The following is a 20,124-nucleotide window of genomic DNA, read 5'->3' as shown; positions in this document are numbered from 1 at the left end:
GGCCAGGGCTGCTGCGCCCCGCTCCCCTGCCAGCTCTGTTTCCTGCTCCCCCTTCCTCCCAGCCACCCTCCCCGCCCGATTCCCCCCCAGCTGTGCTTCCCACCCCTCCTTACTCCTGGCCAGACCCACCCTCACCGGGCCGGTCCCCTGATATCCCATGGCCAGCCCCATTCCGCCCAACCCCCAACTCCTACCATGACCAGACCTGCTTCCCATTGGCCTCCCCATCTCCCCTGGCCAGCCCTGTTGGCTCCTCCCTCCATTTGCTCCCCCCCTTCCCGGCCAGCACCACTCCCTTCCTGGCCGCTCCTCCCCCCACCATGAAGTGTGTCCTGTTCTTTTGGTTTTTTTTAAATGACCAGCTGGTCGTACTCCAGGTTCTTGGAGTTTTTTTTTTTTTGCTCAACAACTTTGGTTCCCCCCCTTTTTTTTCCTTCAACATTTCCCCCCCCCCCGTGTTTTTTTTGGGGGGGGTCGGTATTTTTGTTTCAGCCATCTGGCACCCCTAGGCTGGGGGGGTCGGTGAGGGGCTGACGGGCTCTGGGGAGGGGCGTCGGTGACGGGCGCTCCCTTTGGAGCGGGCTGCCTGGGAGGTCCCGCACGGGGTGCAGCGGGCGAGAGGGGGGAGGGGACACCTCCCGTCCCGAATTCCCGGGCGCAGCTGTAGCCGTAAAGTGAGGAAGCGGGAAGGTTTCAACTTCCATGGCCCGCGTGTACGGCTTGTCGTGTTTTGCGACATCCAAGATGGCGGCCCCCATCCCGGCACAAGGCTCCAGGGCTGCCGGTGGATGTGGAGGCAGAGCGGGCACCCGCCGTGGGGAGCGGCGGTAGCAGCAGCAGCAGCGTCGTCGTCGTCCTGCTGCGGGGTGGGAGGCCGGAGCCAGCCGCTCCCCCGAGCCGCCCCGGCAGGGCAGGTGGTGAGGACCCGGGGGCAGGCGCTGGGGGCAGCTCGCACCCGAGGAGCCGGTTGGCGGCCGGGGTAGCTGTTGGGGAACAGCCCGGCCGGGGCACCTGAGCGCTGCGGGCGAAGCGCATTGCGGGATCCTGTTAAGGGGCTGGGATAATGTGCCCCCTACTGCTGCGGCGTTGGGGGAGCTGCTGCCCCCGGCTGCTGCTGCCGCCCCTCAGGCTCTGGCCCGCTGCGGGAGGCGGTGTGCGGGGCCGGAGGGGCCTGCTCGCAAGTTCCCCTTCCGCGGCCTCTCACTGGAGTAAAGTGGTGTCCGAGGCTGAGAAGATCGTGGGGTACCCAACCTCGTTCATGAGCCTCCGCTGTCTGCTGAGCGACGAGCTGAGCAACATCGCCATGCAGGTCCGCAAGTTGATTGGGACCAAACACCCGCTGCTTAACACCGCCAGGTAAACACTGGGGCCAGGTGCCTGCTGTAATGGGTCTCTGACTCTGTGATTGTAATACATAAAATGGGGAAGGGGCTGTCTTCTCTTGCATAAAGAGAAACCTATCCTTGATCACATCTGGACTGTGACTAGTTGTTGATTGATCTGGCTTAGTCTGGTAAAATGTGAGATTTTAAAATTCTGTAGGGAAATCTGATTTTAAAAGTCACATTGAAACTTTTCTTTGTGTTTCTTTTCCCAAAACCTTTCCATCTTCCAGGAGAGAGACTAACCTACACATTTCATCTGAAGAAGCAGCTTGTGCCCACCAAAGTTCAATACACACAATTTGTTAATCTCTAAGGTGCTACAGGATCACTTCTTTATTTCAGGCTAAGTCTTTCCTTTAATAATGGATGATGTCTGCATAGTGCCTACTACAATGGCAATATAATGTTGGCTGGGTCACTAGGTATTTCTGTAATAGATTGCAGTAAATAAGATTTATCAAGGTTGATTTCTTTGTCAGGAGTTCAGGATTATAAAGCTCAGCTAAAACGGAGATGTGGTTGGCTTTATACATAAGGCTGATACATTGGTTGGTAATATATATATATATATATATATATATATATATATATATATAACTCTAGCACTTTCTCATATTAAAGAGTTTTAACCCAACTGGAATGTCTTCTTGGAAATTCTGCCTTAAATTGTGCTATACTTTTCTGCTTATGCATATAGTCCACAGAATTGGTTTTTGGATTTCTTTGCATTTTCATCCAACAGTGTGTCCTCTTCTGGTACATCAGGTAGTGAATGATTTATAACATTTACAGTATGCAAAGAACTGTCTCGTACAGCGCTAACTCATTAATATTATACACTTAAAAAACAAAAAACTGGTCTGGTAGCACTCTGAAGAGTGGGCTGTACCCACAAAAGCGTATGATACATCTACATGTTTTGTTAGTCTATAAAGTGCTACTAGACCAGTTTTTGTTTAAGTTTATTCTGTATAGACTAACTTGGCTACCCCCTGAAGCTTCATTAACATTAACCATTGTACTTTCCAAATGTTGAGGACCACATTTGGAAGAAACAATCCAAATGAAGGAAGACACGAAAAACTATAAGGAGCTTAAAATGATTCAATTATTATATATATATATATATATATATATATATATATATATTTTGTTGAGAAGACTTTTTCAAAACATTTTTAGTGTTAGAAAATAAATATGGTTATTAGCAAGTTTGTGCTGGTTGGTGGGACATTTGAAATCAATTGGCAGCACTGTGTCAGTCATTATGAAGGCAAACTGCTGATGAAGATGCACGTGCTCAAAAGTAAACAAAAGCAAAGTTTGTTTTGGACAGTATTTTCTTTGTCAATTTTAACACACAAGACTCAGTTTCCAACGTACAGAGCTTTTAAAGTATATCATGTTGGTATGGTTTTATGACTTAAAAAAACAATCTGTGTCTCCTTCAAAGGATGGTATTTTACATACTCTTGTCACTAGACTGGAAGATATGTTATTGGAGGAAGTGTATTCAAGGTTAAGAAGGACTCAAATTTGGTACACATGGACTTTGTGAATAGGTTTAAAATGAAAAGTTACTTCTTTCAAAATGTTTAAAAAAAAAACGTTCAAAAAGTTTAAAGAGAAAAATCCCAGTTGCTTAGTTTTTCATGAGCAACTTTATAACAATTGTTTCAAATGCTGAATGGGCTGCTATATAACATCAAATATGGAATGCTTGGATTTTCTGTAATTATTCAAGTTTGCCAAGATAGTATTGCGTGTGCACAGTTCTGCTTGCATTGATCAAATCATTAAAATATAGAGCCTTAAAAACTAGTTAAAAGAAATATCTACATTTTATGGACTTGATGTTGGTAGGTTTTCAGTAAAAGGCATATCTACTGAAGACTGCAGTACTAGCATATAATTGACTTTCTAATAAAAAATGGAAAGTACTTATCATTTTTGGCTTTTGAAAATAAATTGGGAAGAATTTCTGATCTTTTTATAGCTCTTAATAGCATGAATATGTATAACATTGTAAGAGCTTTTTAATTTAATTAAAATAAGTCTCTGCATTTAGTAATTTTTAAAGATTTATAGACTAAATATAATGTCCCATCTATTCTTCAACTATAACTGAGATGGAGGACCAGGTTCAATATAGTTGGAAGTTTGTGTGAAGGAAGCCTAATGGGTTAAATCCAAAGTTTTAGTTTTACTGTAGTAGGCAGAGCCCAACTGTGCTCTCATTCATATTGGGTGGGGATGGGGGAAGGAGAAGGGAAGGAAAACAGTGCTGTAACCAGGTTAGTGGATAACTGAGTGTAGTCATGTCAGAGACACACATGATCAGAGTTGTCTTATGCAGATGACCTTAAATAGTGCTGCTTTAAATGTTTAGTTCTTTTTTTATAAGCTTATTTTTGAGCTGTAATATTATGAAAATGTTATATATGAATTACTCAGACTTTATCCTGCAAGCCCATGAGTATAAACCAACCTCAGAAGGAGATTGTACATGTCCTCTGTGCACAAATCAGGCCCTCGGTTTGTTACTTCAGCACACCATGGGGCCAGGAGTGGGAGCTGGCCTCCGGGGTTTTATCCACAAAAGTTCATGACATGATATATTTGTTAGTCTCTAAGATACCACAGGACTGCTCATTACGTTAGTCTGTAATTTTAAAAACAGCTACCTCTCTGAGACTTATTGCAATATTCAGGGCTCGCCGAACCGCAGCGAGCCCTGCTCGCCAGCCACACTGTCCGGCGATCTACGCATGCGCAGATCGTTCTGCTCATGCGTAGATCGCCCAAACCTGGCTCTTCCGGGTTACAATCTACTCGTCATGGGTGAGTAGATTGTATTATTTGTCGAGCCCTAGCAATAGTAATCTTAAATGAAAGTTCTAGAAGTAAAGTTGCAAATTTAAGGGGTGCTGGTGAATCTGTTTCTAATCCTATGAGTCATCATGCAGTTCTTCAAAGCTTTTTTGTTGTTGTCCTTTATAATGAAGTGTTTTAAACAGTTTCAAAAAATACATTTTTTTCCCGTTGTGCAGGCTTTGTTGGGCTAAAAGAGTTTTTTTTTAAAGCAAAATTAACAAGTGTCTTACTCTCAATCATAGGAAGACAAAAACTCAGTAGTTTCTTTTTTTTAAAAGGCCAAGCAGTGAAACAAAGTGTCCTAATTGGCACAATTTTTAAAAAGAACAGTGTGAATAAAATATTTTTGATTATCTTATCCCCTGAGAAAGGTATTGCTTATTTCAACTAAATGGGAAATATTATGGTACTCAATCGCATGGTGCTGCCAGTCCCAGCAAGCTGAGAGAGCTCCTGCCATGGGGAAAGGCAGCAGCAAACAGCTGGGAGCTTCAAGGAGCTCTTCCTGGGACCTAGGCACTGCAGTGAGGGGAACTGAGGGTAAGGGTGGGATGCAACTCAAGCTGTCGGGGGTGTATGAACCTTTAAATAGTGCCCCTGTACATTCAGCAGGCACCTATTGTCTCTGGAATAAGCTCCTAACCTCACCAGCTCACCACAGGGCTGAAACCCTGAGTCCCCCCTCCAAAAACTTGATAGGCAGAGAATGGAGGGCAGGAGTGGGGGGGGGGGGGGGAAGAAGGGGTCTGTTTCTCAAGCCACACTATAAAAGAGCCACATGAAGTTCACAAGCTGCAGTCTGGTCACCCCTGCCCTATAACTAGTAAACATTATAATTCTTGAATTTTTTGTTCTGCATTTTAGTTCAGCAACTAGGCAGTTCAATTAAAGGAATATGGTCCATCTGATTTATGTCTTGCCACCTTCCTCCATGCTACCATTTTACATATAACATTAATAATCACACTGTCCTTGTTCAATTCTGTTCTTAAAATTCCCTGTTTTTTTAAAAAACCTATCTCTGAATCATAGTACATTCTTTTATCTATTAAAAATATTTGTAAGTTTATCAAATCAAAGTGTCTGGTACAACCAGTCTTTAGCCTCTGCTCTTGGCAGGAAATTACTGCCAGGCTACTAGGATTTATTCCCCTAATTCTCTTTTTCTTTTGCACACCCTCCATGTATGTTGTCCTTGGGTTGGACTTAAGAAACAAGCTTTAGTTTGGAAGCTTTTCTCTTGACAATGCGTGAGCTATAAAACGGACCTGACCCCTGCCCAAAAGTGAAATAAACCAGTCTATTTTTGCAGACCAAATAGACTATACTACAAAAATAAATAAAATGTATTAATAGATTATCAGTCTTCCAAAATGAAAAAATGGAGCAGTTGGTGTATATGTTTAACAATCATTTGTCTTCTCCCCTAGAAACAGACTCCCAGTACTACCAATTTGAAGCATTCAAAAACCATGTCAGGCCTCCCAAAATCAAATTTGTCTTTTTTAAAAATTACATTTTTAAAGTAATAGAGGAGGAGGGAGTGTATTTACCTTTAATTTTTTGAGTATTTAGGATTCACATTTTCAAGCTTTCTATGTCAAACATCAGCTAAAACTTTATTTTTAAATGAAGGCTGAGATTCTTAGGACTCCTGGAGATGGGAGTTTTGAAAGAAGCATTATAACAAAAGATGAAATTACTATCTTTGTTATACAATGTCCTGCTTTTTCCTCATGCATGGATGAGGCAGAATAGCAAAACAGATGTCTGCACAGACTGGGTCACTAGAGGCCGGCACACCAATTGAACCACTGCCCAGAGTCAGAGCAAGTAATTCCATAATAATCTGATCTTGCAGCAGTGGACTCATCTGTTGGGTGGGATGTATCTCACAGAGAGAGTTTATGATTGATGGAGGACAGAGTAATACCTCCCGAGGCAGCACTGTGGCACATGCAAGTTCTGTCAGCCCAATGCCAATTTCAGCAGCTCAGCTTATTGGCCATTCTCCCAGGGGTTTATCCATATCCTTGTCTCTCTCTTCTCCCTCCTAAAATAGCACAATACTGATAAAGGCAATGAAAACACAGCCATACAGTTTTCTGGGATACATAGTCATCCTAATTAATTGTGAAATTAATTATTTAACACACTTTCAGATTTAATTAGGTGTTAAAAGAGCTAAGGAAATTTACATTTAGAAATGGTTCTCCTTGGGAAAGTGACTTTGTAAACATATACACTGTAGTAGTAATGGTTTTCCTATCAATTTTGTTTGGTTTATAAATACTGAAACATTTTTCGTAATTGACACATTTGTATACTTGGCCATAGAATCCTACAGCAAACCAGGTTCTAATTTGCTCCTGCATCCTCACCAGAATAAAGTGTTGCAGGCTAAATAGTGTCCTAAATATGACTGACTCCTGTGTCCTCCAACTATGCAACACTTTTAGTCAGATTACACAATTTTAATACTCCTGAATTAGTGCAGTGAGTATTTGCAACTCAGTTTACATAGTAGGTATGTTAGCGTATAGTCAAGTAAATGATTAACCGATAAATCTAGGTTTATCAGTTAATCCTATTGACTATGCACTCCCCCTCTCCCTTCCGCTTCACTGTCTCTGTATCAGAGGCAGCAAGGCCAGGGGAATGGGAGCTGGTACCCGTCAGGAGCTGGCTTTAAGCAGGCTCCCCACAAGCACCAGATCTGTCTACCCTGCTGCCCTGTGTTGTTGCCTCTGATAGAGAGGCAACAACATGGAGGGTGAGGGCAGCAGGCAGAGGCCAATACACGCGGGGAGCCAGCTTTTAGGCCAGCTCCCCACATGTATTGGCCTCTGCGGACCCGCTTACCCCCTACCCGAGAGGGGGAGCAGACAGGATCTGGTGCTGGGCGGAGCTGGCTTAAAAACTGGTTCCCTGCAGCACCAGCTCCATAGTGCTGCCTGTCCCCCTGCCCTGCCCTGCTGTATCAGAGGCAGCAGTGTAGGGCAGCATGCAGCTGGTCTGTGAGGGGGAGCTAGTTTTTAAATTGGCACCCCTTGTGGACCAGCTCCCTCCTGCCACCCCATGCTGCAGTCTCTGATAAGTGTAGGTTGGCAGGGGGCTCCCCGGGAGTGGCGCCGGAGCGCACTGGCTGCCGGCCCCACCCTCAGGGACTATCGAATAGTTGTGCGACTGATAATATTTTAGGCAGTTACACAACTATTCAATTACATGATATGTAACTTCTCTATTACATAGGCATCTTGGGTAAAAAGCACAAATGCAGTAATTCAAAAATATCAAAGTAACTCTTTTTACCTCACTATTTTAAATAAGTAACAGATTATGATGGTTTGTGAGTGCAACATTATTTCTGTGAGTGCGACAAGGTGGACTAGGCTCTGGGGCCAACTTCTGAGCCCGCTCCCCTCCAAAGAATGGAAGTGAAGAGAGTTCTCCAAGCAGCCTAGAGCAATGGTGTGGGACACAGCCAATCAGACAGGGACCAGTCTAGGGCCAGCAGGGCCATATAAAAGGAGCTGCAATGCTTTGCTAGAACTGAAGTAGCTGGATTCTGTGCCTTGCTGGCTAAGGGAGCTAAAGGACCTTGGACAGAGCAGTATCTGGGGAGATTTGAAGCGGGTGGGGGGGGGGGAGGAGGAGCAGGAGCGAAGACACTCAGAGAGCTCCAGATTGGTGGCTGGGACTCAACCAGGACAAGGCCCTGAGGCAAAGAATTAGCTCGGTCTTCAGGGAACTGGCTCAGGAATCCTAGCAGCAATGCAGTTTATCAAAGGTATGCAGTGGATGACTGCTATCTAAATGATCCCTGGACTGGTATCTGGAATAGAGGGCAGGCCAAGTTTCTCCACTTCCTGTCCTCCTCCCCCCAACCACTAGGCAAGTGGTGTGGACTTTGATACACCCCAGAAAAGGAACTGATCTCCTCTAGTGACTCAGCAGGAAAGCTGGGACCAGAAAGGCTCAGAGAGGCGGGCATGGTGGGGGGTGAAGTCTGGCTGCAGCTGCATTTCCTCCCCTGCTGCAGGCAGCCACTGCCTGAATGGCATCCAGGCCTGCTGCAGACAGGGGCTGCTCCAGATAATCAGAGCAGCCTCTGTCTGTGGCGGGCCCCTATGGGACTGGCGCAGCCCCCTGCCTGCAGCAGGCAGGGAGCTATTCCAGCCCCCACCAGTTAACCAGAAGTGGTAAGCATTACCTAATAAGCTGATGTGTGCCGGTTAACCGTTCACATACCTACTCCACATAGATACTGTGTGAGACTGAGCCACAGGGTGAGTCACTGAAGACTCATCACAGAGGTGATAATCATAAGAGGAGAGTGGGTCCCCATTAGGACAAGTTAGAGGCAGAGGAATTAGAAGCAGTTTAACACAATGAAGCAATGTTTGGGAATAGTTGTTTTTTAACTGAGTATCTGGGAGTGAGGATCTCAGGGCTTCAACTCCATTGAGCAGGCCTGTTGGAGCTCACTGCTAAGCGTTGAGCCCCAGTAGGTGTGTCACTGTTCTCAAACTTCTGAAGATTGTCATATGTAACTTGGAAGGTCAGTAAGTTTGACCACCCCTATTACAGGCTATAACACTTTCATTTGCGGTAAACCTTACTAGTTGACCATCTTTTCCCCTAATTTTACCAATTTTCATTGTTGGCAAATATCAGATAAATAATCCCATTTCTTTTTAATGGCATCTAAATAGCTCAAGTAACAGAACTTCCTCCTGAAAATGTTTAGTCTGGCAGCAGATATTTGGTGTCTATAGACAGAAAAGGTGCATGTGTTTTCTTTGGATGTCTGGCTAATCATCCTTCAATAGATGTGGAGATATGTTCTACCAATGGAGTCATGAGGGCCAGTTTCTGTGTGTTACCCAATGATCATGTGCAAACTTTTTTTCCCTCTTCCAATTAGTCAAAATATTTGTATCTGTTTTCTTCCTTGCTCCATTTTAAATTTATTCTTTTCAGGTCTTGAAAAACACAGATGCCCACTTGATAGTGGCTAATGCAACTTTCTCTGAGAATAGTCAGCAACAGAATAGCATAAAAAGTAATGTATCTGGCCACTTTATAGATTCTGACTTGCTGCAAAACTGATGATGATTTATGTTTTACTGAGTTGCTGAGTATGTAACGGACTTCAGAGACATAGACTCAATCCTCTGTTGCTGCTGGGTGGGAGGTTAAAACAAGTTTAAATGGTTCTTTTAAAAAATGCGCAACATATTATAATGAAACTTTTTATAAAATGTGCCTTATGGAGGTGTTCTAAATGTAATCATAATTTGAATGCTTCAGAGGGGTAGCCGAGTTACTCTGTAACTTAAATTTTTTCATAATTTGAATGTCCATGATGACTATAAAGTAGGACAGTTGATTAATTGCAGTTAACTCATGTGACTAACTAAAAATTAATAGTGATAAAAACTGAGATTAATCACACTGTTATGCAATAGAATATCAATTGATATTTATTAAATATTTTGGATGTTTTTCTACACTTTCAAATGTTCATTTCAATTACAACACAATATAAAGTATACAGTGCTCACTTTATATTTTTATTACAAATATTTGCACTGTAAAAATGATAAATAGTATTTTTAGTTCACCTCAAACAAGTACCATAGTGCAATTTCTTTTTGATGAAAGCACAAGTTAGAAAAGTAGATCATTTATTACATACTGCACTCAAAAATAAAACAACATAAAACCAGTCCACTCAATCTTACTTACTGCTCAACCAGTTGCCAAAGCAAACAAATGTATTTAAATTTATGGGCAGGGCTCGCCGAACCGTGGTGAGCCCCGCTCGCCAGCCGCGCTGTCCGGCGATCTGCGCATGCGCAGATCGCCCGAACCTGGCTCTTCCGGGTTGCAATCTACTTGCCACGGGCGAGAAGATTGCATTATTTGTCAAGACCTGTTTATGGGAGATAATGCTACCCTCTTCTTATAATGTCATCTGAAAGTGAGAATAGACAATTGCATGGCAGTTTTGTAGCTGGCTAGGTATTTACGTACCAGATATGGTAAATATTTTTATGCCCCTTTATTCTTTGGCCACCATTCCAGAGGACATGTACTATGCTGATGATGGTTGTTAAAACAATAATGCATTAATTAAATTTGAGACTGAAATCCTTTGGGGGAGAATTGCGTGCTTCTCTGTGTGTTACCTGCATTCAGCCATATATTTCACATTACAAAGCCTTAAATGACGACTCAGGATGTTCTTCATTTTATGAGCACTTTCACTTCAGCTTTGACAGAACACAATGAAGGTGCCAATGTGAGATTTCTAACGATAACTGCAGCACTGGACCCAGGATTTAAGAATCTGAATTACTTTCTGGAATCTGAGGACAGGCTGTGGTGTGTGCTTTCAGAAGTCTTAAGAGCAACACTCAGATATGGAAATTACAGAACCCAAACCACCAAAAAAGCTGATGGCATCCAATTCAGATGATGAAAATGAACATGCATTAGTCTGCATTGCTTTGGAATGTTGTTATGCAGATCCCATCATCAGCATGGATGCGTGTCCTCTGGCATGGTGGTTGAAGCATGGAAGGACATATGAATCTTTAGCACTTTTGTCATGTAAATATCTTGCAACTCTGTCTACAATAGTGCCATCTTGAATGACTATTCTCACTTCAGGTGTGATTTTTAAAGACGAAATGGGCAGCATTAGCTTCTGCAAGTGTAAACAAACTTGTTTATTTGAGTGATTGGCTGAATAAGTAGTAGGACTGTATTGACTTGTAGGCCTTAAAGTTGTACATCATTTACTTTTGAATGCAGTTATTTTTTGTACATAATTCTACATTTGTAATTTCAATTTTCATGCTAAAGAGTTTGCACTTCATTACTTATATTAAGTGAATTGAAAAATACTATTTCTTAGTGCAAATATTTATAAAAAAATAAAGTAAGCACTGTATACTTTATATTCTGTGTTGTAATTAAAATCAATATATTTGAAAATGTGGAAAACATCCACAAATATTTATATAAATGGTATTCTATTGTTTAACAACATGATTTGTCACAATTTTTTTAAATTGCTTGACAATTCTACTATAAAGGAATTGGTCCTTTAATTAAATTTGCACAAGTATATTTAAGTGGAACCCTAATGAAAGCACTAACCATCAACACTAAAACCGATTATTCCGGCATAGTATTTGCTGGCAGTACAGTCAGAAATGTGAAGAAGTTTCTCATATCTGCCTCTAATTGCGTAACAACTAATATATTTGTCTTTAGATAGCATACAGTAAAAACAGAGAGCCTTCATATGTTTTAAGAGTGTTGGATAAACTGAAACTTCTTATCAAGAGTCAGGCATGGGTTCTGTCACTATATTAATAGTCCAGTGTTTCTCAAAGTGGTCTGTGGACCCACTCAGAGAGCTGCTAGCTGGCCATTCCCATTTATTTACTGGTGCCTCAGCCACGAAGCTTTGCAACTCGCATTGGCTGTGGTTCGCTATTTGCAGCCAAGGGTAGTCGTGGAAAATATTAAAGATGTAAAGAAGAATTAAAATGTAAAAATATTGACTTTGCATATACTCTTATCTTTTCATTTTCTAAGATTTGCTTTGTACAGTAGTCATAATTAAATACTTAGGAAAGCAATGGGAACTCAAGCCATAAAAGCCATGTTATAGATGTACTGTTAGCTAGGGATGTTAAGTAGCGATTAATTTGCTAGTTGAGTAGTTGATGGATGTGACGTAGTGGGGGTACTTGCTGGGCTGTGGTGACCCCTGCTGTCTGGAGCAAGACCCAGCAGGGAAAATCTCGCTAGGCAGAGATAAGGCCAAACTTGTCGAACCAGTGGCCAGACACCCCCCATGGAGAGGAACAAAGGAAGGTGAATGCTGCCCTGGACTGGGGGGCAGGGCTGCAAGGGAATTTAGTTGTTACTGTGGGAGAGCATGGAGGAGACAGCCTAGGGAGAGGAGCTGGAGTTTAGGGGCCCAGTCTCCCCCCAACTCAAGGGGGCCTGAGGCATCCTAGCCCAGTTCTGTGACCAGACTACATCTGTGCTGTGCTGTATCCTGGAGAGGCAATAAACTTCCTCTATTCCACTGGCTGGTGCAGTCTGTTTGTGACATCTCGGGGTGCAGGAGACGGGGAACCCCCAACACGCCGTCACAATGGAATTTCCATTGACTACTCGACTAGTCAATAAGCACCTCTGCATTCCTCCTTTGAAATATACAATACCTCCACTGGGGCTCTTGTGCATTTCACATTGGAAGCTCTGCATAGACCTTGAGGTCAGCGGGGGACTCAGAGTCCCACTCTGACCCCAGGCTCCATGCTTCGCTGCTTCTTTTAAATGCACAAGAGCCCCCGATGGGGACTTTTGTACATTTCAAAGCTGGTTTACCGTGTGGAGCCCGGGGTCAGTTGGAGAGTCCCCAGCTGATCTCGGGCTCCAACTGGCACTTTATAGCGACAGCACTGCATGGACCTTTAGGTCAGCTGGGGAGTCCCCAGCTGATCCCGGGCTCCATGCAGCACTGTCGCTTTGAAATGCCGCAAGGAGCCTGAGGCCAGGCTCCGTGCGTCGCTGCTGCTTTTAAGTATAGTAAAACTCCAGTTGTCTGGCATCCGGTGGTCCGGCACTCCTGATAGTCCGGCACCACCTGGAACCCGGAAGTGCACTAGGCAGCCAGACAAATGGAGCTGCTCTGCCCCGGGCTTCCCCGAGTCAGCCACTGGTCAGTTTCAGCAAGGCGGGGGGGAGCAACTAGGCGACTATCCTGTGGACTATCTGATAAGCCCTTGTGTATTGGATAGTCAATTAGTCAACTAGTTCTTTACATCCCTACTATTTAGCTATAGTGAATATTGTGTTCATAGTGGTGTCATTCATTGCACAGGCCCCTCCACACAAATATTACCAATGTATATCCAGTCCAAAAGTACAATGATCTTTCTAGTTGAATCCTTTTCCTCTCCTAGGCAAAGCACAATTGAATGTCAGTTTTGTCATGTGGACACACAATAACTATGGATTTGGCTGAGATAGTTAAATCTAAGGATTAAGTGACTAGTTGAGTAGTCGACTACCCAATAAGCCAAGGCCTGGTGGCTCTTACTACATTTAAAAAGCAGAGCCACAGTGGTCCCAGAGCCAGCTTGAGTCGGGGCTGCTCAGTTCTGATTCGTGCTGCCCTGGGAGCTAACCCCTTGTCAACTAGTTGATGGAAATTTCGTCGACTACTTGATTAGCATACTCACCACTATTTAACATCCCTAATTAAATTCACTTTCACATTTGAGTAACTTCACATTTACTGTTTCTTAAATAAGAATTATAGCAATATCTGCAGTGAACCCAGGTTTTCTAAGGCATAAGGTTTTCTATGCTTATAGGCAGGGCTCAACAAATAATGCAATCTACTCGCCCGTGGCGAGTAGATTGCAACCCGAAAGAGCTGGGTATCGCTGGACAGCGCAGCTGGCGAGTGGGTCTCGCTTATAGGCATAGCGCATTGGCCCACCATGAAAACAGTCTTGGACAATGAAGTGTGCTCAGTAGGTGAAGAAGCTGGCTTGTATATCCTGATGTAGATAATTGCAACAGAAATTGTGGTTGTCTTGACATAAATCATTTCTAATATTTTTATATGGAATCTGGATTTCCATGGGAGCGCTTACATTATGCTGATATGTTACATATTATATTTCTTAGGTTATGTCTGGACTACAAGCCTCTTTCGAAAGAGGCTTTTTCGAAAGAATCTTTCGAAAAAGCTTCTTTTGAAAGAGATTGTCTAGACAGCAACTAGTATTTTTTAAAAAGTGAGCTGCTTTTTCGAAAGAGAGCACCCAGGCACCTTTTTTCGAAAGAGCACTTTTGAAAAAAGGCGTTATTCCTTTTAAAATGAGGTTTTCCACAGTCAAAAAAAAGCTGTATTCTTTCGATTTAATTTTGAAAGAACACGGCAGCAGTCTTGATGCAGGTGAAGTTTTTTCGAAAAAAGGCCACTTTTTTCGAAAAAAACCCTGTAGTCTAGACACACCCTTACAAGTCTTAGCATTTCAGCAGAATTTCACGTACAGTTCATTTTGGCAAAATGGAAAGCTTTGGGATTTCTTAACTTTGATTCAGTGCATACAAAGAAGAACGTGAATGCATAATGAACAGAATATGAATGCCAGTCTGCCCTGACAAGTGATAGCACAAATGACAGCCAGCTACTGTTACAAAAATGAGATGAACTTATATGAAAACAAATGGGAATACCTGACAGGATCAGTCTGGACTGACTTGTGATGCCATTAACCTTCTACAAACTCATTGTACTTGACACACACAGTATCATTAGCTCTTTTTAAGAAGTGGTAACTATTTAGGTTCACATTCATTGTGCAGCACAACTGAACTGTAACTTGTTTCTATATGAGTATTAAATATGAAAAACTGAACGTGCTACTTGGTTTACTGACATCCGTTTGGTCCTGACAACAGAAGACAATTGATGTCTAACTTCGAAAGACAATCTCACATTTCTGAATAAAGAAGCAAAGTGTGTAGATTTGTATAATAAAGTGAAATAGTTGTAAAGCAATTTCCTTCCAAATCAGGAAGGGAATTTACCAAAAATACCTTACATAAACTGCAAATAATATGTCACAGCACAGTCAAAGCTTACATACTTGATAGGATAAGTCTACACAGTTACTAAAATCAGATGCCTGGCTCGTGCTGACTCTCTTGGACTAGCTGACTTGATCTTGTGGGCCTTTGGCTGCAGGGCCATTTCATTGCTGTGTAAACTGCCAGAACTCTGAGTCCCTTTGGTGTAGTTGGGTCCCAGAGCTTGTGCTAGAGCCCATGCTTGGAAGTCTACACAGCAGTGAAATAGTTCTGCAGCCCAAGGTCTGTGCCAGAATTAGAGCTGTACTTACAGCCGTAGGGCTCTGTTTTGATACTTGTGATATTTCCTCTTCTCTCTTGCTTCTGCATTTAGAAAGGTTAAAATTCAATTTCCAAGGTGTGATAGGTTCCCCTCCATCGTGCTATCTGGAACTGGGATACCACTGATCCCTATGACCCACCAGCCTGTGCTGCTGTGACAAGCTGCACACTCACCTTACACTTCCCCCAGCATACACACAGCTAGGGACACACTCATTTGCAATTCATGCAGGCTCTCTCACCAGCCACTGCATGTGAATCAATGATAGGCTACAGCCAAAATAGCCACCAACTTCCCAGACTAGGACCCAGAGCTGTACCATCCTGCCCTTGACCAAACCCCAACTAGTATGAATTCATTATCCGGTTTGCCTCCCTCTAAGTGTTGAGAGGAATATTCAGCAGCCCTTGTTCCTGGAGCTACAATTTCCCACACCCTTCACTCCAACTCACTGGTTTAGATAAAGCAAAACCAAGTTAATTAACTGCAAAAGAGATTTTTTTTAATGTTATTAGCCAGTGTTTCTCAAACTTTTTGGCCCGCGGCCCACCCCACTCAATGCAAACCTTTCCGCAGACCATTAGTCAACCAGCCATGATGATAAAATGGGTGCAGGTGGAGGTACGGGGTCTGGGCAGGAAGTAGAGTGCAGGTAGCCTCCCTGGGTCTGTGTGTAAAGGGGAAAATTGCCCTAGGGGCCGGCTATACAAAGGGGCCCAGAGCTTTAAACTGGTGCTAGAGTACCACTCCACATGGCTTTGAGACTTAGGATGGGGCCCAATGCTGTGGTTTGAGCAGTGCTAAGGGCTGACTGCCCCTCATCCCTGCTTCTTCTGGGAACACCACGCCAGCCCTCCCACCTTACCCTGGGGCCCATGAAGGCTGTCTGCCCCCCTGGGAGCAGGAGCGGCTGAGGGTGGTAGGTCTGGCCAGACGGTATGGTGCAGGAATGGGTTGGGGGGGAGAGGCGGGGGCTGGGAAGAGAGGTTGCAAGAATGGGGTGAGGGTTCTTGGAAGAGGTGCAGAATCTAGACATAAGGATGACTTACCTGGCTTTGCATCCTACCGCTGCTCCCATTGCCCATGATTCTGGCTAGTGAAAGCGGTGGAGAAAGCTTCCCTGCATTGCTGTTCCTCCAGCTGGGGGAGAGGGAATGGTAGCATGAGGAGCCACTTGATCCCCTCATAAGCTGGATCCTCCGCCCACCCCTTCCCACAGCAGGAAACCGGTGCTGGCGCTGCAGTCTTGCAGAGGGTAGGGGCTGGAGCACCAGCACGGGCTTCCCCACTGCAGGAGGAGGGGAAGCTGAGCCTCAAGCTGTGGCCCATCAGCAAGGTGGCCACGGACCACTAATGGTCCGTGGACTGCACTTTGAGAACCACTGAATTAGAGGGAACGTTGCCAGTCATATATAGGTCTAGCATATGGTGGGAATTTCAAGACTTCACTGGGAGGACCAATATAAAAAGCTAGGGAAGCTAGAAGGACAATGACAATGCTACATTTTCTTTAGAGGATGGGAAACCCAGTATCATGAATTAATATTTTCCCTACCCCACTTTTGAGGTATTTAGTTTGCTTCAGGTAAAGCTGACTGGCTATACTGCTTAAACAAACCTTACAGACTTTAAAGGAATACCAAAAATTTGAAATCTAGTCAGTTGCAGTTTCATAAACTACCTGTCCTTGATTTTGCCACTGTTGATTCTTTTTTTAACCATCGCTTTTTCTGTTTTAAAATTGTCGTCTCATATCCAGTAACGTGATCTATGCCATCAAATGCCAGCAATGCCCCACTGCAATATATATTGGACAAACTGGACATTCCGTACGGGAAAGAATCAATGGACACAAATCAGATATCCGTAAAGGGAACATACAGAAATCTCTTGGTGAACACTTTAATTTGCCTGGTCATTCATTAAGAGCTCTTCAAGTTGCTGTTTTGTTACAGACCAATTCGACAAGCCAAATACACAGGGAAGGGTTGGAACTACAGTTCATTCACAAGTTAAATTTGCTTGCCAATGGTTTGAATCGAGATACAGGATGGCTGAGACATTATCACCCAACCAAACAATGAGGGTGCCAAATGGTTCTTTGTGTAGATTCTGGTCTTGGTACTCTTCCTCTCTAATTGCTAACTAATGGTCCTTACCCGCTCCCTTTAACTAACTAGTTTTTAGGTGCTTATAGACTATCAGTTTTGCCTGTTACATACCAGCTCAGTTTTCCCTTGGATATTTATATACCCACTGCCTCCTTTTGTTTCCCTCCTCCCCATTTTTTCCTCCTCCTGCCCCTTCTCCCCTATTTATTTTGGTTCTGGATATACAACACTCTGGTCATCTGAAGAAGTGGGCTGTGCCCACGAAAGCTCATGATACCATCCATATGTTTATTAGTCTTTAAAGTGCTACCAGACTATTTGTTGTTTAAGTTTCTCATTTACAGGTTCAGTGTATTTTTCAAACTCTAACATTTTACATCATGAATTAATTGTGTTGCTGTATATGTGCACTGGCAGTTTTTTTCAATACCTGTTGTGTGGTAGAGGTTAGGAATGAGCTTTGTCCTTTTGTACAGAAATTGTTTTGTGGTTCATGCAACTTGATTTATTTTTCTACTTCACTATGAGCCCTGTATCTGTATCATGCTTTCAATTTATAATTCAGAAAGTCCATAGATTCTTGTAAAGTATCTGAGTAACTATAAAAGAGTAACTATAAAAACAAATCCTTCCCCAAGCCAGAAGCTTGGTACAGAGGCAATGCATCGGTCTACAGGAGATTAATTTATTATCGGTCCATTATTCGCTGGCAGCCAGAAGCTAGAAATACTGTGGAATCTGTGCATTATGCTTTTGAGGCTCTATAGAGAGACGCTGACACTTCGAGTCTCTCTCTACAGGCTTAGTCGTCATTGACAGGATCCAGAGGAAATAGTAATTTAGCTCTCATTTGCCGGAAGGAGGGATACTGTGATGCAAGACCTCTTTTAGGTTCAGAGTACAGTAGACCCAAGGGAGTCGGAAAAACAATGACTTGAAAGAGAGTGGGAGGACATCCCTCCTTGCTTCACCACACATTGAGGTGTAGAATAGAGCTTATTAAAGGTGTTTTTGTTGTTGGATTTTGTAGTATGTAATAAGATGTATCTTTAATTTTGTCCATCATGTGCGCTTTATAAAACTGATACAAATAGTCTTGTCAATAAGAAAGTAGAAAATAAACCCCTTTAACAACTGTACAATGTCATAGCAACCAAGTTTTAAAATAACAGATGCCAAAATGATGTGATCAAAAATGACATCAGAGAACAAATATATTATGTTGTTGTTATAGCAACAGGAATATAGAGGTTTTTTTGTTTGTGAATCACTGGGATTGTATTTCTGTCATCCGACAGAATTTTTTTAAGTTGAGCATACTGACTTGTTTGAATGTATGTGTGTTTTTTTTTTAAGACCAGGATTTTCACAGGGTTCAAAAAAGAGCTAGATAACTTCATGGAGGTTAGGTCCATCAATGGCTATTAGCCAGTATCGGTAGGAATGTTGTCCCTAGCCTCTGTTTTAGAGGCTGGAAATGGATGACAGGAGAGAGGGATCACATGATGATTCCCTGTTCTGCTCACTCCCTTTGGGACACTTTGGGACACTTGGCATTGGCCACTGTTGGCAGGCAGGATACTGGACTAGATGGACCAGCACGCGCAGATCGCCCGAACCCGGCTCTTCCGGGTTACAATCTACTCGCTACAGGCGAGTAGATTGTATTATTTGTCGAGCCCTGGTTATGAAATATATCTCTTAGGGTGGAATGTAAGGGGTACTACGATGGGCCAGGAACATGTGACAAATGGGCAGAGTTAGGGGGATGCAATTCTGTAGGAGCTGTAAGGGAACAGGGATGTGTTTTGATTGCAGCACCAGCAGGGACCTCAGCATCTCTGTTTGGGTCTGTCAGCTTTATTATCTGCTTCTGCCCTCTCTCCTCCCCTGGCTATCCCTTCTGAGGTTTTTGTTGTCTCTCTTCACACTGTGTGCTCGCTATCTGCAGCATCAGATGATTGCAGCACTGCTCCAAACACGCTCCTTGCTCCTCCTCATTTGAGTACTTATGAGACCGAGGTGCTCCGCTGGGATGTAGGAGCAAAAGGAACAATGCGTAGAGTCAATATTATGAGTGTACGCACAGCTTTGAATCATATAAGTTACATACACCTCTTTCTCGTTTTCCCTTAGCAAACATATAACACAGTGAGAGCCCTACACATGGTGAACTCCTCCCAACAGTGGGGTGGAGGTGGACAAAGGTTCTAAGTAGTTTAGAAAGGGAATGAGTACAAGTGCCTAGGGATGCTGTTCTGAATCCTGACACCATTTTCCACAGGCAGGAGTGATCAAAGCTGATCTCCCACTACTGAGGGTGACACAGGATGCAAGGGTGCATCTTCCTCATTACAGCCTCCGACCAAGTCCATATGCTACTCACCTGTGTGCTGCTTTGCTTCCTGCAGATGTAATGGCCAGTTCCCACAGCAAGGTTTCCTACAGTAGGGAGAGAAACAAAGCTGCTCTGGGCAAAGGATTGCAGAGTACCCCCAGGAAATCTTCTTACAGATCTATATGGAGGATTCCCAGGAGATGCTGATGTGCACTAACAAACTGTCCTGCAGGGCCCACCCTATGTAGCTGCACAGGGGAATAAGAAGCAGATGTAAACAGTTCTGTTAATTTCTTTCTCTCCTCCCACTTGTGCCATGTAATAAAATTAAGGGCACATCTACCTCATGTCACCATGCAGCAGTGTTGTCTGTAAGGTGTGCACTTGTGCAGCTGCTCAGGAGAAATTCAAATGCTGCCCAGCAAATTAGCAGAGCACCCACAGCTAGGTGTTGAG

General features: G+C 43.5%; 1 protein-coding gene across 2 annotated transcripts in view; it reads left to right on the top strand.

Annotated features, from left to right (window-relative positions):
* Positions 1-572: 572 nt before the first annotated feature.
* The window catches only part of PDSS2 (decaprenyl diphosphate synthase subunit 2), a 208,822-nt gene continuing 189,270 nt past the window's right edge, over positions 573-20,124 (top strand). Inside the window, exon 1 of one of the 2 annotated variants that reach the window (XR_016349154.1) lies at positions 573-1,356. Coding sequence is in view for 1 of the 2 variants with exons in the window: in XM_006123168.5 (XP_006123230.1) it covers positions 1,064-1,356 (293 nt within the window). In the remaining variant the exon portion in view is untranslated. The remainder of the gene's footprint in view (positions 1,357-20,124) is intronic. The other variant, XM_006123168.5, reaches the window with a different exon arrangement.

This window comes from Pelodiscus sinensis, chromosome 3 (assembly GCF_052426305.1).
Source record: "Pelodiscus sinensis isolate ZL-2025 chromosome 3, ASM5242630v1, whole genome shotgun sequence".
Classification (NCBI taxonomy): domain Eukaryota; kingdom Metazoa; phylum Chordata; order Testudines; family Trionychidae; genus Pelodiscus; species Pelodiscus sinensis.
Note: the sequence above shows the minus strand (reverse complement) of the source record. Positions and strands in the feature narration are given on the sequence as shown.